At 43.4% G+C, this 27390-nt stretch overlaps 1 protein-coding gene across 1 annotated transcript in view; it reads left to right on the forward strand.

Annotated features, from left to right (window-relative positions):
- ILDR2 (immunoglobulin like domain containing receptor 2) overlaps positions 1-27390 on the forward strand; it is a 58609-nt gene that overhangs the window by 19588 nt on the left and 11631 nt on the right. The window contains exons 4-6 of the mRNA XM_060134099.1: positions 15538-15594; positions 18361-18507; positions 19615-19791. Of these exons, the coding sequence (XP_059990082.1) occupies positions 15538-15594; positions 18361-18507; positions 19615-19791 (381 nt within the window). The remainder of the gene's footprint in view (positions 1-15537; positions 15595-18360; positions 18508-19614; positions 19792-27390) is intronic.

Here is a 27390-nt window from a genome sequence, read left to right on the forward strand (position 1 = left end):
AACTGAGTCCACAGTTTGCTAATTACAACCTCCATAAGCCACTGAACTTAATATGAGGAATGGTAGGAGGAATTGGGAGGATTTGGTCTAGTGAAAGAGGACTTGGGAAAGGGAGCATGGGAAGTGTCTCCAGCTATCTGAAGTGAAATTGTATAGAAGAGAGATTGGAAACCTACTCTGTCTGTGTGGCTGGGAAGTTACAAAGGGAGCGAGTCCATCTGAGGATAAAGAAAGAACTGTTAACAATCAGAGAGACATCTAAAGATACAATCAGTGTTCTTAGGAGTAGTAATTTCTATATCCTTAAGAAGGTGGAAGATTTTTTATGAGTTATTATATCAGGCACTTATGTATAGGAAAAGATGTTCAACTCAGTTATTTTTGAGCTTTATTTCAATTTTAAAATTCTTGGTTTAAAAAGTAGATGAATGTGAGTGATGTGACTACCTTGATAAATGAGAAAATGACCTCCCGGTAATTCAGCCCTCATGACAGAGATAAAAGACTTACAGGTTGGTTACAAGAACATACAGGGTGGTGCTCACTCACAAGGAAGCCAGCAGGAATAAACTGTGGTCTTTTGCAGTAGGTCAGGGTTAAAAGGACTAATTCCACAAGAATGAGGATAAACTGTTGATGGAGGCTTGAAGGAGCTGAAACTCGAGCTCTTCTTCAAGGATGATCAGGACAGAGGAATGAAATTAGATCTCAGGGTCAAAACAATAATTAGCAGCAGGGTGGACAGTGTATTAGAGAGGAGTGCTAGAACAGGGGGATGGGTTATGGCGAGGTGCGGGAGGTGCAGCAGCACGGGTAAAAGGGAATGAGATTCTGAAGCAGAGGAATGAATTGAGAACAAACAACACAGAAACATTTCTAAGATGGAACTGATGGATCTTGGTGACTAATGCATTAAAAAAAAATGAGCCAGAGGGATGAGTCAAAAGGACACCATGGTTTCTAGCTAGCTGGGTAGCCAACTGTTCCGTCAACCGAGAGAGAGGCCACAGTTTGGAAAGCAGGTTGGAGAGGCAGGAGAATGAGTTTGGTTAAAAAAAAAAAAAATGGTACAAATGAACTTATTTACAAAACAGAAATAGTCACAGATGTAGAAAACATGTGGAATATGAGAGGCCTGTGGGACACCAAGGTGGAGATGTCTTGCTGACAATTAGAAATATAGGTCTGGAACTCAGTGGAGAAACTAGGATTAGAGATAATAGATTTGAGAGTCATGAATGATAGTCACAACCATGAAAGACTAGATGAGTCACTCAAGAAGATTATATAAAATGGAAAGGGTCAAGGACAGAACCTTATCAGTCTTATATTCTAGTTTGACTTCATGTGAGTGGCCACACGGGTACTGCATGTGTATTTGTCTTGATTTCCCCTACGACATCGGACGCTTCTCAATAGCCCTAGAACATGAGCTCTTCAGAGGCAAGAACCAGTTCTCATTCACCTTTCTATCTGCAATGCTTAGCAGAGTGTCTAGAATAAAGAAGCTTGAATGAATGTTTTTTTAAATGATAAATGGGCAGAATCTGTAACCAGTATTTACTTTGTGACTCTTAAATGTTAATCAGTGCTGAGTATATATTTGTTGACTTAAGAAGTATTTATATAATAAATGTCTACAGTCTCAAGTGATATATAACATGATTTAATCTCATCGGTCATGATTCTTTATCTGGGTATTTTAATTTTTACTAGTGACAGAACCATCCGGGACTATGGTTGAAAGCAACAGAAGTAGACTTTGGCTAACTTAGGCAGGAAGGGAATTCATTGGAAGGATATCAAAATTGAAAGAAAGGCTGGAAAATCAGTCTCCAAAAAGGATAATATATTAGGCTAATACTTACTAGCTTCTGTAAAATCAACCCCCGAATCTCAGTGACCTGCCACCATAGAAGTTCATTACGTCATCTTGTCATAGTCAGATGTGGGTTAGGAGGCTTTTACCTGGGCAGCTCCCTTCCAAGTATGGTGTAGGGGTCTAGGCTTCTCCATTGTTTTAGTTTGCTGTATTGGAGAACTTTGCTCCCGGCTGCACAGAAAGAAAAAGTAAGGAAGGTCATTCATGGGGGACTTTTTAGGGGTCAGGTCTGTCAGTGACATGGGTCACTTCTCCTGTTATTTTGTTTGTGTCCAGGAAGAAAGTAAAAATGTTTTGATGAACACAGCACCATTCCTGCCCCGCCAGAGATGCTCCAGGGTCTATGTAGCAAGAATTAATAGACAATGTATTTAGGGCTCCATGGACATTAAAAAAATCAACTCATCTCTTTTTTTTTCTGATCTTGCATTTTCTCACTCAAGAATCAGTCTCAGGAGAGAGAGTCCAGCTGGTCCAGTTGGGTAGGTGTCCACTGCTCAGCATTAGGAGATTAGAGGCTCTTGGTGGCTAGGCCATCAACATACGGAGAAGAATTAATTCCCCAAAGTAAATTGGGGCACTGTTACCAAAAAAAGGGAGAATGGATGTGAGATGCCCCCAAAAGCAATAAATATCCACCAAAGTGATGCCATTACTACATCTACTACTAACATTAATGTACACTGATAATAATTTGACTTCGCAAAATTTTTCTATTATAACCTTGTAATGTAGGAGAGCAGGCATTATTTCCCTTGTTTTCCAAATGCAGAAATTAATGTTCAGGTTTTGTACTTATTATCCCCTTCCAAAAGAGTGTCTTTGATCAAACCCAAGTGTTTTGATTCCCAGCCTCATCTCTTTCCACGATACCACACGACCTGTCTATATTAAGAAGCTATAGAATGCTCCCCTGCATAAGTCATGTTTTTAAAAATGTTGTTGCTGCTTTAGGCCATAGGTAAAGATTTTTACTTGTCCCAGATCTGCTTTAGTATCTCATTTCATTTCTCAGTGAAACCTATAACCAATGCCTGTAACCACTAACCTGGGCTCTCACTTCCAAGACATAGCTGTTTTTGTTCAGATTGTGGACCTCCCCACTGAGCATGACCCACCTTCTTTTCCCCATACATCTGAACCATCTACAGATCGCTTCAGATGCTTCTTTCAGAGGTTTCAGAAATATGCAAAGATGTGATTCAGAGAAATGGGAGGATAACTGCTGATTCAACACTAAATGCAAACACTATACTGAACACTCTTTAGTCTCTTTTTGATGATTCAGAAGGTAGAAATGCACATGGTGTTTAGGGTGCTTTGAGATGACAGTGATAGGTACCTTAGAAATATTTAGACAGATGTCTGGGATCGTAGGGCCATACCAGAAGACAGTCACAGAGGGTGGAAGTGCCCAGAAATCTGCCACCCTGAGATTAGACATTGGTCTGGGATCAGTGGCGGGAACAGTCTGTTTATAACCTGGAACCATGCCACTGTTTGGATAGGAATAAAGTTCCCTTGGTCAGCTCCAGCTGGCAGGAAAAGGACTTCACCATTCAGGAAGGCTCAAGTAGGGAAGTTGTTGTTTTAAAATCTAAAAGCAGCTCGCCTTGTTCTTACTTCTTTCTGTGCACAATATAAGGGCCTGACCCCTTCTTTCTGATGTGTCATGTGGTAGCTTGTTTTTTAAGGGCCAAGGAGATAAAGGAGGGGGAGGGCCCCAGTGGAAATATGGCTGGATGAACACTTGTGCCTGTGGACCGAGAAAAGAATAACCGGACATGAGCCGAGAGTGTTCAGAATTAAAGCTAAGAAAGACTTTCCTAATGGTAAATCACAATTTTTGGAAATTATGGTTGGTTGAAGGAGATTATAGAGACTCCCTCTCTGATGAGCTTTCAACATGGAACAGGTTCTCTTGTCCAAAATATTAGGATAAGCAAGATGGCTTTAGCATTCTTTCTATAATTTTGCCTTTATCTAAAAGATCCACAGATTGCAGAACTAATTCTCTGTATAGGGTGATGCCCCAAATACTGCTGTCCTGTTTTAATATTGTTTCTGTTTTAGAAAAAAATGGTACGTTTATTATAAAAATTTCAAACAAAACGGAAAAAGAAGAAAATCTCTCTTCAAACTCTCACCATCAGAGCTAACTATTGTGTTCTTCAGAACTCTTTTAATTGCAAGGGATAGCTTCTCAAACTGGCTTAGGGGACCTTTTTGGCTCAGGTAACCAATAAGTCCAAGGGTATTCCTAGCTTCAAGCATGGCTGAGTCCCAGTGTTCAGATTATGTTTTAAAGAATCTCTATCTCCTCTGTGTTAGCTACATTCTTGGGCAGGCTGTCTGCAAACCTGGCCCCTAGCAGGTCTTTAACACCTTTGCTCTCAGGAGGATAAACTGCCTCTCTCCACAGTGTCAGCAAACGTCCTGTTGTTGCGGGGTGGCGTGTAGGGTACCACCAGCCCCAAATGAACCATATGAATTGAAGGCAAAAGGGTAAAGGACCAGCTTCCTAAAGAGAAGTTGGACATTTGTTTCCAAATGAAGAAGAAAAGAATGCCAGGCAGGCAAAAACACAGTGTTAATATTTTGTGGAATTCATCAATTTCTGCTTCTTTTTAGGCCAAATGCCATGCTATTTCAGGAGGCCAGAAATAGGCTTGTTCCCAGCAGGTCCTTGTGAGTAGGCGCTAAGTTGGGATTGATTATTCCCTGTGAAGAATAATGCCACAGAATGTGAAGGTAATGCCACAGAATTACCTTTGTTTTCCTGTCGTGCTTCTATTTTTCCTTCCATTTCCTCCTGTGACTTATCCAGAAGTAAACATATATTACCCAGACAAGAGGTGGAGAAACAGGCATGCATTAATTTTTAAAAAAAAAAAATCACATTATTCACAATACTGCGCCTGAAAGTGTTATTCCAGTCTAAAATCAACCTTTCTGCCCATTAGTATTAAAAAGCCATTAAGAACATAATCAGAAATCAGGGAATTCTTGGGAGGGGACATCTCGGAATTTGTCACGGGCTTTAGGGATTTTTGATGGAAGTCTGTTTCTATGGCTGTGCAGAAATACTCAGGCACTCACCCCCGTGTCAGTGCTGCCTCAATTTGAATCCTGTCCTACCTCCACCCCCAGGTGGAGTTCTGGCTGTTTAGAAAGGCTACTTGTTGCCAAGACTCCCCTTCTCTTCCTCTTTACCAGCCCTAGCCTGTGCTGCTAACCAGGAGATTTGCCGATTAAAAGGGCTTCAGCTCAGAGAGTTCCCATGGCAACAGCCTCCTCCTCGGAGGTCTTTGTTGCCTGCTCGAACTTTGATCTCTGAGAGTGGCTGCTGCTGTTTCTCTCAAAGATTTACAAACAGAGGAAGAGGGGGAAAGAATTGGAGGAGAAGAAAGAGAAGTTGACTCCTGGCAAAAGGGAGAGAAGGAATTAATTACCGAGTCACACTCTAGCCATAAATCTGGGGGTTACTCCTTTGGAATATCTTTCCATTTGGGCTGTGCCCACATTTTCCTTTGCAGACTTGATTATACTTCAGATGTCTTGGCTTCACATGAAAGACGTCAAGGGGAGTTGATTCCTCTAGCAGGATGGACCTACCCTATCTATCTTCGGATTTCCTGAAGACCTGAGATAACTGCACTGCCTCCCATGAAAGTGGGGACACAAAACTTATAATGGGAGGGAGCTTTTTAGGCCCCAGCCCCGCTGGCTTTTCTCCCAGCTGGCCTACTCTGCCCTGAGCTTACCTAGATGCCTCTGTGGGTTTTGGTTTTGAGAAGAACCAGAAAACTGTTGAAGGGGTGGAGGAGAAGGCGGAGGCAGAAAAGTCAACCAGGCATCAACTAGCATCTGATTCTGGTTAATGGCTACCAAAAATGAACTTTCTACCATCTGAGCAGTGGAGTGGGGTTTGGGGTTGTTCCAAGGACTAGGGATCACGCCTTTTACCCTTTGCAGGAAGCCTCTTCTGGCCTTCAGACCTCTCCACGGCATAATCGCAACCTTGCTCTTTGATAGGCACCATGCGATAGAGTCAGTTTTGCTTCAAGCGTGATTTGCATTTGAATTATGATTTAACTTTTAACCAGTCTCTTTTGCATACTATGTCCCTAGCACAGTGAGGATACAAAATTTTAAAATGGCACTGTTTTGTCCCTATGAAAATCACTGTCTTTTGGTAAAGATAAGCATTATATTTCTGAAGCAATGAGAGAACAATACAAGAAAAGATTAAAACTATATTTGATATTAAATATCTAGGCTACTGATTCTCAAGAGGGGCCTCTTTGGACCCCCACCCAGACGATACTTGGCAATGTCTGGAAACATTGTTGTTGTCCCGTCTTGTGGGGTACCATGGCATCTAGTGGATAGAGACCAAGGAGGCTGTTGAATAACCTACAATGCACAGGGTGGCCCTCCTACCCCCAACAAAGGATTATCTGGCCCCAAATGTGAATAGTGCCAAGGTTGCAAAACCCTGATCTTGACCAAAGGTCAATCTGGTTACTCGATAAGATCCACTGTGAAGAGCATGGGCTTTGGGGTCAGATATCTGTGGACTCAGTGCATCAATATAACCTTCAGTAAGTCAATGTTGACGAGTCTTGGTTTCCTCCTCTGTAAAAATGGGGGAGGGAAAATGAAAGCCACATGGAAGACCTAGTATGAGGATGAAATAACACAGACTACGAACTCAGTAAATGTCAGTTCCCTTCTCCTACCGTTTCCTATACCCCACACCTCATTGCCAGAATGTCATCCCTAATTTGAGGGAACCCTCTTCAGGGAATTCTGTGTTCCGGGACTCCTCCTAGAGAGCTGATTTTCTTTTAGCCCATTCCATGGGCAGAGGCTTTAATGAGCCATCTGTTAATTGGCAATCCTATTACTAATAGATTCATGTTTTCTCAGTGACATCTGTGCAGTGCCTTGCGAGTGGTGACCCTAATCGGCCCTGTGGGAATCTTTCCGCTAGTGGGTTTCAGGGTGTTCTGTCCCAGCATGCCGACCTTTGGTTGCTATGTTTTGGTAGCTGTTGGAAGCCCCCGTTTCTCTGTTAATTACAGGGTGTTTACTACCTAACCTAAATACAAGGATTAGGTCACAGAGGCCATTTGATGAAGTCTGGAAGGGTTTGGGGAGCACCTAAGGCTTGGATTAGGATCTAGATGGGCCTGGAAAGACTTTTGATAGTGTGACCTTATCATTTATTGTCCAAATGAGAATACTCTTGAGAGTGAAAAGGGGAGACTTTTACTAATTTATGTCAAGACAACAGGCATACTGGTATGATGGTCACCCCATCTTTAGAGATGATCACCTGGAAAGTTCTCCTTTTGATTGAAGAGAACAGAAGATCCAGAGGAGCTGGGATCAAATTAGTTTCAGCTCACCTTCACTTGCTGCACCCTGGGTGTTAGCTGGCATTCTAATTATGGGGACCTAGGGATGTGCACATCTCCATTCACTTACTAGAAGCAAAGGGGCCCGGCAAAGAGGTGGTGGTTTGCAGTAACAGTTGTTCACTGAAAAACGTGTGCTGAGATTTCTGCCGGGTAAACGGTGTCCTTTAAGGTTCTTCACTGCCCAGGGTTTGTGAAGAGAACAAACGAGGTGCTGAAGGCGCCGTTTGCCCTCCCCTCACCCCCAGCCACCCAGTCCCGCTCTGCGACTGCTCTCCCCTCCCTCCCCCGCTCCCTCGAAGCCTTTATCCCGCCTCACTATTTTTGCTTCACTTGTTGCTCATCACTGTGGGAGGAAACTCGGCCTTCAATTAGTGAGCATTCCTGAAGCCCGTGGTTGCCGTGGTTACCCAGGCGGGAGCTGGAGCAGCTGGGTCAGCCCGCCGGCCGCATTGTAGTCGACAGAGCCGGGAGGCGGCAAAAATGCGAAGCTGGTGCGCGGGAGGGAGGGGACGGGCCCCGCCGAGGGGAGGCCCTGGAGGCCCGCGGGAGAGCGGGTGTCGCCGAAAATCGGCTCAGCCCTGGAAAGAAAGAATGGCAGCCCTTGAAAGCCGGTCAGGAGACAGCCATGGCATTTTTCTCCAAAGCCAGCTGCCGCTATTCAAGTGTGCAGGTTTGAGTTCACACGGTGCAGTGCCTCAGAATTTGCTCTGGGAAATGCTCCATGCTCACGCCCCTCACACCGAGAGGGGGCTGGCCACGGAGGAAAGGGCAGGAACTCTGACAACCCGAGACCTACCAAGCTGTGTGCCCCTCCGTGTCTGCCGTGGACCACCTGGGCTTTTTGGGTTAAGGAAACTAGCCGTTCTTGTTATCTTTGCATCTGAAGTGTCTGTGCAGGTCTGATGGTTGGAGCACAGGGAGCTCAGGAAATCACACTGGGCACCAAGAAACTCAATTTCCTCCCTCCATTAAATCCCACCCTGCTCCATATCATTTTGGAATCAAATCTAACTGTCTTAGTCATTTCATCTCAGGCCAAGTTGAGCACGTTATATTACTAATAACACTTTGCATCTACTCACTCTTGAGGGCTAGGGGGTTGGATCACTATAGCACTTTGCAAAGGCAGAGTGCTTTGCAATCATTTTTATTATTGTTTATTAGTTTATAGCAGCATGGTGAATGCCTTTTAATTAGCTCATACTGTGTTATGATGTATTCAGTAATCATTTTCTGGTCACAGCTTTAAAAGGTGCTGAAATCGTTAGCCATCTCCAACACTCCTATATCCAGACATTATACTTTAATTATGTAAGTAGAGCAGTAATGCCACAAACAAATTTCTGTGTTGCTCACTGCAGATACTAGGAGATTAGAAATGCTGCACATGTCTAACATTTCTAAATTAAGAATAAGCAAAGCTTGAGGGGGAGTGAGATACTGGGGAAAAAAGATAGGGATGGGGGTGAGTAGACCCAGGTTCTACTCCTGGTTTATTAGTCAGCTGTGTGACTTTGGGTAAGATTCTTATGCTCTCTGAGCTTCAGGTTCCTGAAAACATGGAGTGGGTTATGGATTAGATGACCTCTGAGATCCTTTCTGGCAATACAACCTGATTTTAGAATTCTGTGTGAATAGAAGTCAGTGCCTTAGGCCAAGCTTATAATCACTGCCGAAAAGCCTGGAGCATTTATGAACAGTTAATTGTAGATGGTCTGATACTACTCATTTTGTGGAGAGAATTCACTGGGAGAATTATTCACTATAATTTAAAGTGAGCTAAAACGAAAGGGACAAAGAAAAAAAACACACGTGAAATGCTTAAATACATAGTTTACATATAAAAGAAAGGGAGGCTATATCCACATTTGTGATGGATAATCATAATCTTTATTTATTGAATGCATGGTTGCCGTAGGCATATAGAATAAAAACAGGGATGTGTGTGCCCTTGGGAAATTTCCAATGTGGGGGGATTCCAAACAGCCATAGAAACAACTTGACACTTAAAAGGGCCAGAGAAAAACATCTGCTCTCCTCAAAGATTTAGGAGAGAAACCTTTTAGAGGGTTAGGATCTGAGAGGTCACGGGTGGCTACAGTACATCCCTGAAAATGGATCCAGGGCATCTTAGGAAAGCCTGGAAGTGGGATGAAGCCCAGATGTCCATTAAGCAGAAGGGAAAAGAAGGGAACCTCAAGAAGCTGGGGAAGAAAAACATTCTAGATCATCCCGAACAGAAGGTTCATTTGTATGATATATCGGCAAAACTGAAAAGGACTCCAAGTTAGTACGTTTCAAAGAAATGAATGGAGATAACTGTGCTGTCAGCAGTGTTGACATCACAAGGACAAAGGCAGTATTGTTTTCCCTTCTTTTCATAAGGTCCAATGCATTAAATAATGTGTCTTTTGTCATCAAATAATTGAGTAGCCGATCTAGGATCTGAAAACAAGTTTGTCCTACATCTAGAACTTGGACTAATGATCAGAGCTTGGATTTAAGTTTTAAGACTAGAGACAAAAACCAATTTGGGGCACATATTGTATCTCTGTGTAATGGCCGCCTTGAAAATACCCTAGCCTCGTGGCTTTCAGCTTGTGGGGGTGGAATGAGGCGGTGCTTCAATCCCCTGAGATGGCAAGATGGCATTTGGGGATATTCCAGTGAGTAGAGGATGCTCCTGGCATTGAGCCCTGAGTCCAGGGGTGCTAAACGTTCTCCATTACATAGAATAGTGCTGAATGAATGAATGGTTCCTTCATATGCTCATTAAGAGTCCAGTTGAGCTGGATAAAAGGCACTAACATGAGCAGTAAATCAGAAGCCCAGCATAGAAAACAATGGGGACTTACTACTGGGAAAAGTTCAAGGTCCTGACGGGTGAGGTGTCTCCTCATGCCACGCTGTTGGGGAGGCAGCAGGGTTTCCATCCTGCTAGTGGAGGCACATGTAAAGGAATCACAGCAGCTGAGAGACAAGTGCTCTCATGAAACCGGGACCATGGAGGAGGATGCAGCCTCTCACGGCAGTATTCTTACACGGCTCTGTCGGAACATATTTCAGAGTCTTGTACACTGTGTGTGGTAAGAATTTGAATGAAGCAGAAGATTGAGAAGTTCATTAGCTGGTTATCTTAGTAAAGAAGGTAAGTACATCCTGCATTGAGGGCCTGACCGGCCAAGAAAAGGGTATCAGAACCTTGGGGAAATGTCACCGGGACATGGTTTGTTGTGAAATATGTGAAGATAACACCATGGGTAGGAGAGGAGTGGGAAACCAGGCAAGGACTGTGTCTCTGAGGGAAGGCCTCATGACTGGGGGAACCTGATGTCAAAAATGCAAAAAAAAAAAAAAAAAAAAAAAAAAAAGCTAATGAAAACGGGATTTGGCAGGAAGAAAGTCCTTTGACCTTGGTAAGTCATGTGACCCAGAAGCAAGAGAAGTAAAGCCGAATTCTTAGCCTCACACTGCTGGACAAGCTGCGTGGGCGAGCCTGAGGCTTTCAAGCATAGGGATCAAGGCTTGTTCTTCTCTGCGTGTCCACCAGGCACAATATACATTTCTTTGTTGAATGAATGAATTGGAGACATTCCAGAAGTGAACTTGTTCTCAGGAATATGTACCGAGAGTTCAGTTGGGGATAACTTCAAGGTGTCAGTGGCAGAAAACAGCTGAAACAGGGAATTATATAGGTAAAATCTGTAAGTTGTTTTATCAAAGTGATTGTTTCTGCCCTCGTCATTCAACCCAAAATACATGAATGTTTTGGGCTATGATGTTGGTGACCGTATGGAATGATACTGACACTTGCATGTGTGCGTGTACAAACTAGTAGTATGCCTGACTCATTTGGTCTATTCATGTGGAAATTTCTTAAGAGTAATGGATTCTGCAAGGTTTGGGGAAAACTCTTTGAAGTGCTTACGTGAAAACTGTACTTTCTACTCACAGTTTGAGCTGGGGTTTGAAAAGAGTAAATTTGGCTATCTATTTGCTGGGTCTGTTTTCCATCCTTTTCTTAGACATTAAAGTGACTTGTAATTGCCACTCTAACTGAATCCTGGAAGAATGACAGTGATTCACAAGTGTTGGTAAAGTGCTGCTGAAATCTGGAATGTATTTACTGCAATTGTTTGGACTGTCTAACATCAGAACTTCATTGGATGTGACAGAATAGAGTAGAATAGGAAGAAAAGTTAGAGCATTTCTAAGTGGCAACAGCATTTTTTAGGAATTGTTAAGCAAGAAGCTGGAAGCAAAATGACTTTTAGAAATATAGGATTCCAGCATAAATTCACTTTTTAAAATGCCTTTAGCTCCAGGAAAATATAGGTCATGGTATAAAAGCCAGAGAGCTTTGCTCTCTCTCTCCCTCTCTACTGTTGACATAACATAGTGGTATAATCTGCTATCCCCAAACTCTGAAGACATTTAATTTTACCCACTTTACTGCCATAGTCTGTCACCCACACCACCCTGGGGCTAACACTACACGGGTGCATTATGGGAAGGCTTCCCCATCTTCTGAAGTGTCAGCTATTGGCCGTTGCTTCAGGGAGAATGAGAAACTTGATGTATGTCTTTCTGTTGGAGTGACAAGCTTTGTGAATCTCCTGTCCATGTTTCTTATTTTAACTTTCAATTACACGTGTAAAAAAAATCTAAAAAAGTGAAAGCCCCTTCATTGTTCTTCCATGATGCCCATTCCAGTGCCCCAGAAATAAGGGCTAACAATTTGGTGTGTCATACTGTTGCTTTCAGATTTTAATTTGAACATAGGTGCCTAGAGCTTATATTCACTAACATTCTGTGTGCAGTAGTGTCAGAACACCATCATGATGTCGTTCTCAACAGCAGGTGGGGAAATCTAGCTTTTGTGTTTTATCCATCATAATTATATCTGTGTATGTATACCCCGCAGTGTTTGCAAGCACATGACCTCTGGGTTCTATACAGTCCCAAAACATATTTTGTATGGCTTGTCCAGTGATTTTTTAAAATCTGTGAATCAGTTGCCAACATTTGAAAATCAGGATATTTCACATAAAAATCTGGGGTCTGGCTAATCTTGAAAAATAGGAAGATTTGCAACCCTGAAGACACTTTTCTGTGAGGCAACAATTGGCTAGAGGTGCGTAGAAGCAGCCCCTACAGACACAATATGCCATTTGCCACACGCCCAGCTGCTCCCAGTTGTATTACATTTGACCAGCTGCACTTGTTTGCATTATCTACTGGTCCGTATAAATATATGGAATTGAGTTTGCAACTCTGATTACTGAGTATCAGATTTGAGAACTGAAAATGTTATGGATAGGGTGACCATCTAAATAATTGTCCAAATTAGAACCCTTTGGAATTAAAAGGGGGTGCTATTAATAATTACACCAGGACAACAGGCATAAACCAGGACTGTCCCAGACAAACCAAGATGTATGGTCTCCCTATTTATGGATCTCTTCATTCAACCGCTTCATTTGACTCATGAGAAAATTGAGTCCTAGAAAGAGGAAGTAATCTGTCCGTAGTGGTCACCAAGTAAACGGATGTCAAAGCTGCTTTCAGTACCCTGACTCCCAGCCAGTCTACTGCTTACTCCAATAGAATATGCTCTATATAATATGTGTGAGTACTATATCCTCCTTGAATGTATGGATTTTTTTATAGTTAATTATTATCACATAGCTAATTTCCTGTGAGAAATTATATGCAAATCGATAGCTTATATCATCAATAACATTTCTGTTATGAATGTAATTAATGATTTGGGCTACAGCACATATAGGGATGTTTAAAACAGTGGTAGGCTTGAGAACTAGAGAGTAAACACAATAAAAGCTTCTCATTTTACTATATACAGTAAGATATATTTAGAAGTACTAATCTGTCCATATTAAAAAAAACACCATTAAGTAAGCGTCTGATAACTGCTTTGCTAAAAGCACAGTATATTGACTTTTTTTAAAATATTCACTTCTTGATCATTGGCTGTTGGCTGTAATTAATACTAATTATGCCTTTAAGAGATGTCCAAGATCCCAAATCCTTGACCACCTGTCTATTGCCTTGTTGAACTTCCAAGAGAGATTTGTACAGAGAACATTCCATGTGAGACCAACGCACGCTCTTAATCACTTGCTTGGACTTTGGCCCCAAATCCCTGTCTGGTCGCCTATCCTAGGAAAATGGACTAGACCACGTGTGAGCCTTGGGGAGCCTCCTAGCCTTTCATGTTGGCTTAGGCCAAAGGCTAGCCCATCTCTCCTTCAAGAAGCCCTTTTCCAATGACCTACTTGGCTCCCACTTGACTTTCCAAAAGACCTTGCAAGCATCAAACCACTCTTACCGTGTCAGCTGCACAAGATGGAAGACAGAAAGAAGGAAACCCTTCTTGCCAAAACCTAAAACAGAGCTAACTTCAGGACTTCCCTGGCGGTCCAGTGGTTAAGACTACGAGCTTCTACTGCAGGGGGCATGGGTTTGATCCCTGGTTAAGATCCCACATGCTGCATGGCGTGGCCAAAAAAATAACTAAATAAAAAATAAAACAGAGTTAACCTAGTGGCCCACTCCATGCTTTCTTTTCCTTGGAATGTACTCTGGTACTGATTAACTTTTCAAATGTGGGACCATGACCCATGCAGGAGACATGACTGGGACACATTTTACCACACTGGCCTTGTATAGTTGAGGAGAGCCAAGAAAGATAAAGTGAGCAAAGAGCCCTTTTACCTGACTCCCTAACACCTTGCCCCTGCTGCAGCATCCTCTCCCAGCGCCTCGGAAGAACTTCTTTTTCTTTGACTTTTGTCAGAGCTGCTTTTCTATGGGGTGATTTGATAGAGGAGAGGATCAGTGACCAACTACGACCTTTAGACTCAAAATATAAACCACACACATGGGTAACTTTTTCTCTAATGCACCTCAACAAACTTCAACAGGAAAAGTTTTCTAATGAACCAAAGAGACCAGACCCCTAGAGGTGTGTTTTCTAATGGTGATGTGTGGCTACAGAGCCTTTGAAGTATTAATATTTTGGCTACATTGGTACAAGTAAAAATATTATGAAGGTAATTTCATCTTTTTTTAAAAAAAAACTATTTTAATGTGATTACTAGAAAAGCTAAAATTACTGGTCACTCACATTATATTTCTACTGGACAGAGCTGTGCTAGAAGCGTATGTCATGCCCATAAGTGAAGTAAGATTCGGTTGCAGGCTTAGGAACCATAGTGACCTTTTGCCATCACAGGCCTCAAAGGAAGCGAGTTTGCTAGTTGTTTCCTAGTGCAGCTTGTTTCTTAGCGAGGCTGCACTGTGATAGAGAGAACCTGGTACAGGGCAGACGTCCTATTACAGCCTTTATATTTACATGGATATGAGAACATGGTGGAAGCATTCAGCACTTCTTTCTATATAAACCGGGCTAGTTTTTAAAAGGACTAACCTCCTCCCCAACCTCTTCCAGTGTGTTGTTTCCTGCACAGCTCTTTGCTTCTCAGAGCCCCGAGGGGCACCTGTTCTGACACCAGCCCTTAAGCTTCTGTGCCATATCACGCAGAAGGCACTTGGGTCCATACCATGCCAGCTGTGGGTGCCGTATGGAAAAGCCATACCATATACATATGTACAGAGTATTTCTGAAGCCAGAAGGAGTGTCGAAGAGCGTATAACTGATCTAGCTTTATCATTTCCTTGCCTTTGAAAACTTTAATCATTGAAATATCTTTAGGCTATAAATAGAATCATGTAGGGAGATAATTCTGAGTTAAAACCAAATATGTACTTTTGTTTTTATATGGACATGGGACTGTGTATGGATGTACGAAAATGTAGGTTGAACGTTTGGATACAGACGGGTTTGACTTTCCAATAATATACGTGGAGTAGGATGTATAAATGAATGGAGATGGTATATGTCAGTCTGCTCAAGCAGGTTTTTTTCATATTTGAAGCAGAGATTTCCTCCTTCTATAATAGTTGGAGAGAAATTTCTGTTTCTGCTTCTGCCTGGTTTAGGTGCAGAGTTCTTAGATGGCTGCCAAAGATTGATGGAGAAGCTCATTCTCTTGACTGAGCCCAGCCTTGGTGACGTGCATCTCAGAACACAGACAGCATGGATCAATGGCCCCATGTAGGGATGGTGCTAACTGGAGCTAGGCTTCAGGCTGTGTTTTTCCTTTGGAGTAACCTCTTTACTTCTTCTTTTCCTTCCACTTCTTTTAGGCAGGACAGGGCTGCTTGCTGATCTCTTGCCCAGTTTTGCTGTGGAGATTATGCCAGGTATTCAGTCATTTAACTCTGTATTTGCTTAATTTGCTATCCCTCCATCTGTCTTGCTTCTGCATTAGTTACTAATTGCTCCTTTAATTTATTTGTACATTTGTCTATATATGTCTGTGGTATTCTCCAGGATGAAATTAAGCCCATTGGAAGAGCCTTCAAATTGTATTTCTCCTGTTACTAGGCCCTAAAAGAATAATGGTAATTAAAAATAGGCTGAGATGGGGACCCAGTCCTTCAGTGTCGGGTATGCAGGCCTTTTCACAATCTCAGTATCTCAGCTGCACCCAGATAGTATCTCAGCTGCACCCAGATAGCTATAAGTATCCTTAACGGAGTGGTTGTTAATCTGCATTCCTTATTCCCTAAGTTTTATGTTTACCCATTCATTAGTGTACAACCATGTTACTCTGAATTGCCTTTTATAACTTTATCAAAACATTTTTTCAAACCTTATGAAAACTATGCACCCCTCCTCCCTTGAAAAGTACACATTTAGAGATCTACATTGCTTTGTATACAATTTCAGGGGCTGCTTGGCCCCCTAAGTCCCTGGGGTCCATGGACCCTATCTCAAGGACACCTGCACCGAATGTACACCTCTGTCTTTTTATGTAGCTTCTGTTGTACATACCAGCTAGACAAGCCAACATCAGTTTGATGCTGCACTATAGCCCATCGTGGAAGGAGGATTAGAGAGAAACAGGAATGAACTATGGGAGAGGACATAACCAAAGGCAGGGAATAGGAAAGGATATGATTCAGCCTTGCTTTGGAGAGCTTCTGCCAAAGGGTTAAGAGCTGCTTAATAACTGAGAGCAAAAGAAACAAGATAATCCTGGCGATTGGTTTTGACTTGATTCAGGTTTTAAGAAGCATGCAGAGTCTTCACAGTTGAGCTTCACTAATTATTCTTCCGTGAATTCTCCTGATCCTTTCCCATGAGCTGGCCAACCCAAATACAGACATTCTTTTCACCGAGGTCGATCCCAAGGACGCAAATAGATATTTCTTTGTGATCCACCTTATCCAGAGTTCCATCAATTTGTACGCATTTGCTCATCACAAAAAAACCACTGTTACACTGCATTGCTTCATACTAGATGTTATATCCCACAGTCCCAAGGAAAAGTTACTGTATTTTTCATATCTGGTCCTGGTCTCCCGAATTTCTCTCCCTTTTGACTCCAAGAATCCTTTCATGGATAACATTCTTTGTTTCTCCAAGGGAACCTGCCAGTCTTTTATCCTTGACTGCCTGACCCAAGTTGTAGCCACCATACCACACCTCTCATCTAATCCTCAGGGCCCATATCCATCTCAGGCCGCATTGTGTTATTACGTCAGTGCTAAGGCACAGGCCAAAGCCCTCATCTATCTACTGTCCTCAGCAAAAATGTTCTCCAGAACATTCTAGCTGGGTACAAGGCCTTCTCACTTCCTGAATAGAGGGTGACCTGGTTATTTTGAATGTATTTCTGATGGGTGAGTGAGGAGGACCATTCAGGAAACGTAAGTTGTTTGTTTCCTCCCTGAGGAAATTATGTTCTAGACAAAGGTCAAATAACTTTATCATGATCACAAAACCCTTTATATAACCAAAATAGCATATTCGCAAGCTCCAACTGAATGTTCCATTTCACTGAAGGAATATTTAATAACTAAAATTCAAACAAAACAATGTGTACTTGAAGTTGATTGCAAAGGGATTTTTGGTAGATGGTTTTCAATCAAAATGAATTGCTTTAATCTTTTGCTTTGAAAGGAAATCATGGCTCATTCCAGTCCTTCCCAGGCCCCCCCCCCCCGCCCCCGCAGTGGGACATTGGATCCTATAGCCAAGTCCCAAAAGCATGACATCAGGTCACTCCAGGGCCACAGTCATTTTTAACTAAGCCAGATGGATTGGTTTCCTTTCTCTTAATCTCTTGGATGGGCAAATGAATTAAATTCACGTTCAGCCTCTGGCAGAGCAGTGAAAATAGCAGACGTTAACAAACATGGTCAGATATACACGTGAGAGCCTTCCCAGTCATCCCAGTCCTGAGCCACTTTAGTCCGTGGTCATGCTGGCTGTGTAGCGCGGTCAGCTGGAGTGTGATCAAACCATTCTTGGGGAACAGGGACAGGATCTTCTCTTCGGAGCCTAGGTCTCTAGTTTTCTTTAGCAAAGGGTTTTGATCTCAGCACTGATGCTGAGTACAGGAAAGCTGTTAAGAGGCATTCAGTAGGGAAAACAGATGAATACACAAGGGACACGGACCACCTAAATATGTTCTGATTTAGACCATCTAGACATAGAGAACTTTTTCTCAGGACTTAACACTTTTAGGGACAAGATTAACTTGGCTACAAAACATACGAGTTCACAGAACCCACCATTTAATAGCTCAGGAAGCAAAGCTCCCCTCTACCTAGCCAGGAATCTCTGCTCTTGTCCCATAGGTGTTCTTACACTACAGTTGGTAAGGTAAGCCCTTTTTCCAGGAAGGGGCCCTGAACCTCCCGCATTACTTTGTACTGGTCATTATGTGTGCTCAGTATGACCCCGGTAACCTTCCTTGCTGTCCACGCCCCGGCCCTGGGAGGGTCTGCACTTCTCACTCTCAGTTCCTCCTTAGTCTGCGGGCTCCGTGCCCTGTTATGAGGTACTGTCTTCCCCCAGGTCCCTCCCACTCACTCATCTCACAGGGAGGCACTGGTGAGAGGGGGCCTGTCCCGGCGGGGGGCCGCCTCGAGTGTGGGTTTCTCTGTGCGTCCTTCCAGAGTGGGTGTTTGTTGGCCTGGTGACCCTGGGAGTCTTCCTCTTCTTCGTCCTGGTGGGGATCTGCTGGTGCCAGTGCTGTCCTCACAGCTGCTGTTGCTACATCCGCTGCCCATGTTGCCCAGATTCCTGCTGCTGCCCGCAGGCCTGTGAGTAGAGTGATGAGTGTGGAGATGTAGAGTGATCAAAAGAAATGTCACCTTGCCATCAGACAGCTATGTGCCCTGAGCGCCTTCTCCACCGCCTCTCCTTCCACCCCAAAAGCGATCGTTCCAGACTCTCCTCTGCTGGGAGCCCCCAGCTTCCTGAGATGACCATTCTTGTTTGCCTTCTCACCTACAGGCACCTCTCCATGCTTCTGATTTACACCTAACACCCCTGCATTTGGAATCCTCACTGACACTATTGCTGAAAGGAAGGGCAGGTTCAGGATGGTGAGGTTGCGGGGTAAGGCTTTTGCCCTCTCCTCGGGCATCCAAACTAGAGAAAACCTTCTCTGATCATGCCTCGTGCGTGCAGAGAACTCCTCCTTTTTACCAACAGCGTGTGCAAACCACAGCCTTTGGGTCCCATCCAGACACAGATGAGTTGTATTTACTCCTATGACAAAATGGTCCACAAAGGAACTAGTCCTCCTTTGAGGAGTCACAATTTTACCTCCCTGGCCAAGCCCATATAGGCAATAAGTTTGGCACCCTGCCATAAACATCTTGAAGGAGAGAGACACAATGTATATCTTTCATATCCTTAGGAACACAGCAGTTTCCACGCGAGGAGTCAGATTGTCTGCTCTGCTTTTGAGCTCACAGAGCGGGGCCGTGTGTCAGCACATAGCTGGCTTTGCCTCTCTAGAAGAGGTTGGGAGCCTCCTGGAAGCAGCTCTGGGCAACCCAGTGCTAGGCCTCCTCCAGAGGGGCTGAGGCAGCCTACAGCAACATGGTTAAGAGTGGGCTGCTGCGTCACAGGGGAGGCTGCTGTGACAGCTCCCAGCACTGCTTAATTACTCAGTTGCCAGGTACTACTAAACACTGTAATTCCTTATGTCATCGCTGGAGGAGTCCAAGAGAGTGGGGGAGAGGGGTTCCGATGAATCAATTCAGGACTAGTAGAACACACACACACACTCACACACACACGCACACACGCCCGCGCATACATCCAGGAGCTCCCTTAAGCACACCCTCAGGAATTTTTGGTGTGAGGGTTGTGGAGGGTGGGATGATGTAATCTCTCTTGCTCTTCATCTCCCTCCACAGTGTATGAAGCAGGGAAAGCAGCAAAGGCCGGGTACCCTCCCTCTGTCTCCGGTGTCCCCGGCCCTTACTCCATCCCCTCTGTCCCCTTGGGAGGAGCCCCCGCATCTGGCGTGCTGATGGACAAGCCGCATCCACCTCCCCTGGCACCAAGTGACTCCACTGGAGGAAGCCACAGTGGTAAATCTAGCTCCCGACTGCCCTGCCCCATGCTCCTGTCTGGCTTCCACTCTGGTTCCTTGCTGCTGAGAACCATCTGTTCAGTGACGCTTCTTTGGACAATGATTATCTCCATTCTGGAAACGGGGCCTGCCAGCTTTGTCAGATATCTCCTGGAATGCGTGCCAGGCTTTCCAAGGGCTGCAGGACATAGCTGCCCCTTGCTTTCTTCCCAGGCTCCTCAATAACTAAAATTATAAGAAAAAGAGGCAAGGTGTACCCCTTGCATGTTGATCGTTCAATTAATAAATAGTTATCTCTTCCCTACCTAGTGCTCAGGACTCTACCAGGTACTGTGAGGAACACTCAGACGTGTAGGACAAGGTTTGTCTAACAAGCAGTGTGGCCCAGCCAGGGAAAGAAAATGGACCTTTAGTGGGACAGTTAGATGCTAAAGCGTATGGTACTGGCAGTTCAAAGGAGAAAGAGCTGGGATGGTTACAAAGTCTTCAGGGAAGAGGGGAGATTAGAGATGGGCCTAGAGGAATGAGAAGGATTAGGAAAGCAGAGACACACAGGCCAGCATGGTGGAAGCCCGGAGCTAAAAGAACACAGTGTGTGTATTTGACAGTGTCTAGCTTGTCTGTCTGACTGCAAGACAGTGGAAGAATATGGTGGAGCCAGATTAGGGAGGGCCTTGAAACCCCTCCCAGAAGAGCTGGGGCTTGGTGCCATAGCAAATGAGATCCACTGCAGGCAGGTTCCTGAGTGGAGAGGTGACATGTTGACAAAGCACGTGGTAAGTAGGAGCGAGTAGAATCAGAGACCTTGAGCTGAGGTGTGATTGAAGTGGGACATGTGAGTGTCTGGATTATGATGGAGACAATGGGCGTTGAAATGAGGGGACGAATCTGAGAGATGCTTTGAAAGAGCAAGCAGTTAGATGTTCGGAGGCTTCAAAATGAGCCCAGTTGTCTAGTGGTGCCTATCCTAGACAGAAATGAGGTAACTGGTAAGGAGAGTGTATTTGGATGAAGATTAGCCCCATTGAGGGCATGATGGATTCGAGGTTATAGGCAGGGGTAGAGGAGTACAGAGACATTAAAATGTAGCCTTCCTGGAGGCACCTGAACAGGACTACAGAGTAGTAAAGGTTAGAACTGTGTATGTAGTATGTTTAGGAGGTGATTTTTAAATCCCTAGGTGTGAATGAGCCACTAGGGTTGATGAAACAGACATTTCTCCCCTGGAGGTAACTGGACAGCCTTCAGTGGGGAGCAGGGAAGAATGTCTAGTCCATTTAATGAACTGTCAATGCTCCACCCTGGAAGGAGTGGATATCCTCAGTGAGTAATTGGTATTTGTGTTTTTTCTCTCTCAGGAACTATTAGCAGGATTCTGATGTCTGAGACTGGGAATGAGTCACAGACTGAGAAGTAAAAGTTAATGATCAAGGACACACAGGGTATTAGAGAGATAAATACAATACAGTCCATTTCCCCAAAGGATGGAGTGGGCAAAAGAGGCATTAATAGGACTTGTCTCATGCTCTGTTTGCAGCTTGCCTTTCCCCCCACCAATCTTCTGTCTCCTTCCTTCCCATCAGAACCCTTTCCCTCTTACTTTTTATTGAATGGATTCTCATAATAAAATGACTCTTATTCATAGAATGGCAAATACTTCTTCTCTCCTGTCTTCAGCCTGTTTCCAGTTCCTGCTTTTGCATATGCAGTTCAGTCATTTGGGCTCCATCCTGCGATACTAACCAACTGCAATTAGAAGTGGCTTAAAAAATAGAAAAAAAAATTATTTCACATAGCAGGAAATTCCAAGGTAAGGTGGTTCTGGGGTTGGTTAATGGAACAGTTCAGGTGGCATCACTGTAGGACCTAGTTCTTTCCGTCTTCTGTTCTGGCATCCCGAGTGCATCCTCTGTCCTCCCGGGCTGGCTCCCCTCCAGATTCCATAATGACTGCCAGCGTCCCAGATGCTAAATGCATTCAGAGACGGAAAACTTATGCTCCTTCCTTGTGCTCCTTTTCTCAAGAGTGAGGAAAACTTTTCCAGAAGCCTCTTCCCCTTCCAGCAGACTTCTCCATGTCATTTTATTGGCAAGAATTGTGTCCTGTCTCCATTCCTAAACCAGATTGGCTTGGACCAACCAAGACTCATCTCTTAGGCCACAACACCTATTCACCTTGGAAATGAACAAAGTTAGGATTCTGTCAGCAGGGGAAAAGGGGAGAATGCACAACCAGCGCCGGCCAAGCTAGTCCGGCTCATGTTATCATTTTCTGGCTCGTTGAGTCAGGAGTGAGTTCTTCATGATCCTCACTGGGCACATTTCTGTACTCATGGTACCGTGGCCAGAATTACTGATGGCATTTGGCTATTTCTCCTTAAGAAAAGTGGCTTAAGCCACTGTTCCATGTAGATTGTCCTTTAAAGAATGTCACAAGTGTTAAGAAATGCTGATTTATAAAGATGTAAATTTAGCCTATTTTTTATTTTTATGCTACTTCAATTTTAGGGTAATCATCTAGCAACAGTAATTTTTCAGATTACATTTGTACACAATACTCTTTTGAACACCCCGTGTACTTGAAAAGACATCTTTGATGAGCCACGTATAGTATAGCCAGTTAGTTACCGAATGGGCAAGAGGTAAGAGGCACGCTGATTCCTTCTCCCATTCTTCATAGCGGCTACCTGCTATGTGTGTTTGTTACCTGTGTTACAAAAAAAGATGACTGTCTCCTCCTGTCCTGCTCTGGGGCCATCCCCTTCAGCTTTGTCAAGGTTCTCTCTTTGCTGAATCTCCATACCCCACCCCATTCCCACCTCACGTCTTTAGCCTTTCCTTCTTATCAGCGTTCAGAACACACTCGGATCTCTCCCATTAAAATACAACAATTTGCAAAAACCCTATAGTCCTCTGATGCTACTTCCCTATCCACATTATCCTCTTCACAGCCAAGCTCCTTGATAGAGTTTTGAATCTTTAATGTCTCTATTTCCTCTCCTCAACTAACTTCTGTCTTGCTATTGCTTTCACCACTCCAAAGACCAGCGCTTGCCAAGATCGCCTTATTGCTAACTCGAATGGATGCTTCTCAAAGCTTGCCCCCTTGACTTCTCAAAAGCTCTTGCCACCCCTGACAATGCACTCATATTTCTTTGCCCTCCTCAACACTGTACTGTGGAGTTTTTCCTACCGTTTTCACTATATGCTGGCTGTTCTTTCTCTGCACATCCCCCAGATGCTGGTGCTCCTGTTTGTGCAAGGTCCTCTCTCTGGGGAATCGTATCTAGTCCATGGCGTCAGTCATCATCTATATGCTGATGACTGCCAGTCTTTATCTCCATCCTCTCTCCTGTTCCTCAGTCCCATATATCCACCTGCCTTCTGAACATACCCACCTTAATGTACTACAGGCATTTCCAGCTCAACATCTATCTAGGAATGGAATTAATCTGCTGTTTCTCAACCTCAACCCAACTCCTACATTTCTTATTTTCGGTGGATGGCACCGTTATCTACTTAGTAGCCCAAACCAGAAGTAAGGGCTTGATCCTTATCTCTTCCTCTCCCTCACTTCTCTCATCCAACTGGTCACCAAGTCCTTCAGATTGGACCTCAAAATAACCTTGAATTGGTCCATCTCTACTCAACTATCCTAGTCATTGCCACCATCATCTCCCACCTTGATTAATGCAATTATCTTTTCCCTTGCTTGAATCCATTTTATTTTCACATCTACCTGGTCTCCACTCATCCTTCTTGCAAAAGAATTGAATAGGCAAGTAGGGTTCTGAAATGTCATTTTTCAAACTAATAAGGATGTGTGTCTATATATATGCCTACTGTATGTATACAGAGAATATGCAAATTTTAAGCATCACTTCTCCCACAACTGAGCTGCTGTCACCCTGGGGGTGGAATCTGGCAGCTGTTCCATTATCCATAAACAGCCTTCCTTAGCTTATTAAGATAGGACAGGAAGAACAAGGCTATATCCATGGATATCTGCCTTACAGACTTCTTTTGCAAGTTTTACAAATCGGATTTGGCTTTAAAGGGGAAATTAGCTGAAAAATAGTTGAGCCTTAATTGGGTCAGAAGTATCAACTCAAATCTTTTAACAATAAGAAGTTTTGAAATTATAGCTTGGCATCAAAATGAATATCCCAATAGTCCCTCTCCAGTAAAAATCAAAGTTGGCAAGGCTAATAAATTAGAGGAGCTGAAGTATGAAAATCCACACCAACCAAAGGACTTGGACCAGACTGAACTTCAAAAGAGAAATAAATCACCCATCGACCCTAAACTGAAATAAGTCATTTTCAGGAAAAAAGTCATTTTCCAAAAAATGCTGGTCTTTGGCCAATAATGTAGTACATTTCTTATTAAAATATCACCACGCATCAGAGAGTTCTCTGATCTTCAGACAAATTACAGATAAAAATCGGCTTGACACCATTCTATTTGTTTTCAAATCAAGAAAAATTTAATGAATGCGTACAAATCTTCTCTCAAGGAGTTTATGGTCCAGCAGAGTGGTTTCTGGGGGCTTGTGAATGGAAATCAAATGAGTGACAAATAGAAAGGAGCCTATGATAAGACTGTTCTCTGATGCCAGCTCAGAGAAGGAAAAGTCTCATCTGCTCGGAGGATCAAGAAAGGTTTTCTGTGCTCCTGAGCATATACGTGACACAGAGCCAGGTTCTACCACGATGAGAGAATTAGTTATAGTGTGCCACCCATCGAATATACAGCTTTCAATTAAAAAAGGAAAACCAACGCCTCTTAAAGGGAGAAGTGCCTAGCTTTTGTAGCTACTGAAGCCAAACGGATGATGCCTCTAAAGTCTAAACATCAGTACTCTGCCTCTGTCCTTTTTGACAAAGTAGAGGGATTAAGATTTCTGAACTCATGAGCTGGTGTGACTTAGCAATCAAAGCTGAAAGTATCTAGTACAGTGGTGTCTCTTCACAATGCCAGTACTGAAAGGCGAAGCTGCCATTGTCATTTGAGGCTGTGAATAGCTACTGTAACTTTGCAGGGGCATGATAACTTATGCATACATGATCAAATCGGTCTCGTAACGAGGAGTGCAATTTGTTATAATGACACAGAAAGCAATCTAAGCGCCGGTCCAAGTTGCAGTTAAGGGAGCAGTTTCCAGCTGTTGCTCAGGATGGCAGCCATCTCTCATTGCCAGGGGACAGTTGGTACATTGTTTCCTATAGCAATACTCTTCCCCCCTTTATCTCAGTATTACTGAATGTTTGCCATACAGTGCTTCACATATTAAGAACACCTAGATAAAGCCACAGCTGCAGGTAGAGTAGACCCTTCCCTAATGCCTATAAACATGCTCATTTTCTTTACTAAAAAATAATCATCAACAAAACAACAAAACTTACCTAAACCTTGCTGCTCCCTCAAGCTACCATTCAAGCCTTCCCCTTCCTGGTGAAAATTCTCCAACAAACCCATCACATGGCCTTTTCTGCCTTACTTGTAATTCTCTGTAATATAGTTTTTATTCCTGATTTTCATTCATTCATTGATTCATACAAACACATGTGTTTTGAGTGTCTGCAATGTGTCAGGTTCTATGCTAGGTGCTCAGGATGCAGAGATAAACAGAGAGAATTTGTCCTGGACCTCAGGAAGTTTACCATCTAGACAGGGAAACTACTGAAAATACTGTTTCTAAAGAAAGCATTAACCCTACCCCCAGCCCCAGGCTGGCACCAAGTCAGCTCAAGCAAACATTTAAGTGCATACTGTGTATAGAGCACCATCCTGGGCTTTACGCTGAGCTAGAAGGATAAGCAGTCTTTTCCCTCAAGAATCTTTGGGAAGATTAGACATTTATACAAATCATTTGAAACCAATGAGAATATATTAAGGGCCATGATGAAAGTTCAAAGTAAATGATTTGTAAGTTAGGAGTGGGATAGAGAGAGAAGGGAGAGAACTTTTCTAGCTAGAGAAAAAGAAAGCCTTTTGGATGAGGTGTCATCTGAGCTGCCCCTAATAATTACAGAGAACTCAAAGTGCGCCACTGATTTGGTCTTTGTTGTCTCCTTTCTTTTTTCTTTTTCTTTTTGGTTTATATATTTGTCTTTCCCCTATGAGATTATTTAAAAGGTGAAAAGTATTAGCTGTATCTTACAGACATGAAAACTGAGTCCTGGATAGGTCACCACTTATTTGAGGTCCCTCAGTAAATCCAGCGGCATGCCTACAAGATGCCCAGTTCCCCATTTCCCAGCCCTGTGTTTCATCCATCAGACGTAACTGCCTCAGAACAGACATAGCAGTTCCGTGGGATAATTGCATTTTAAGTGAACTGTCTGTACTATGTAAACACCTCTGCAGAGATGGAAGAATGTGTAGCTTGATAAATAAAATCATTTCTGCTAATAATTGCTCTGCATACGGATCATGGATCTAACCTCCGGGAGAAGGTGTACTAAAAAGCGTGTGCTGAGATTCATTAATTTTTTTTTTAAGTTATTCCACAATTGGAGCTGAATGTGGACTGCCCATCCTGTTCTCATATAGAAAACCAGTGCACCTGCAAATGGATGTGTGGGCGTCTTCCCAATCTTCAATGCCAGGGCTGTGATTAGAGTCTGTGGAAGATATTTTAATCTTCCACGTACATGCTTGTGTGGGGGGCTCTGTCCACAGCCAGGGTAACATGACCAGAGTACAGAAAGCAGGATTTTCTCCAGAGGTGCATGCAGTCGTATGGTTTCTTTATGGTATTTGCCCTACTCTGGGAACAGAGAATATTGGAGGTGGGTCATTTGCTTCCATCCCACTGTACAGTCCTGATGGGCTGTAAGGTAGGACCGTGCCTCAGATGACACTGCCTATGGCACACCTAAGAGCATTTTCTACTCTGGGCTCTTCCTTTTTGTCTTCCTCTCCTATCTCTCCATACTGTCTCTGCTTCTAGACTCCAGAGAGGCAAGATGCCCAGTATGGTTGGGCTTCAGTCAGACTACATGGTTCCGGTCCCAGAACTACCACTTATTCCTGAGCAAGTTATAAAACCTCTCTGAACCAAAGTGTCCTCAACCATGAAATGTGGCTACTAACAGTTAACTTCCTCATGTAGTTGTGAGGAATCAATGTCCATGTAGAGCATTTAGCTCTACACGGACAGTACCTAGCACAGTACCTAGCACATTTCAGTGCCCAACTAAGTGTTGTCTATTACCCTTATTGTTCTGTCCCCATCCCATTCCTTTCACTCTTTCTTGTTTTCTCTTTCTCTTATCTGTGAAGATTGGACCTGCCCGTGTCTGATCACCCTTGGGGCTGGTATTGGACTCGACTGATAAGTGACATGGGGCTTCAACAGCCTTTGCCCCTGACAATAGGAGTGATGGGAATGTAGGAGATGATATTATCTCTCATGCTTTGGTTTTGTTTTTTATTAAGCCCTGAAAATAACACCTGCCTGTAACCACATAGCAGCAGGTTGAATTAATCATGTCAAAAATATGGTAATCCCTTTCCTAAGAGGAAAATGCTAAAGAAATAATAATGGAACCATAATAGTAATCCATGTGTTTTGCATTTTATTTTGTACTAAT

The sequence above is a fragment of the Lagenorhynchus albirostris genome, chromosome 2 (genome assembly GCF_949774975.1).
Source record: "Lagenorhynchus albirostris chromosome 2, mLagAlb1.1, whole genome shotgun sequence".
Classification (NCBI taxonomy): Eukaryota; Metazoa; Chordata; class Mammalia; order Artiodactyla; family Delphinidae; genus Lagenorhynchus; species Lagenorhynchus albirostris.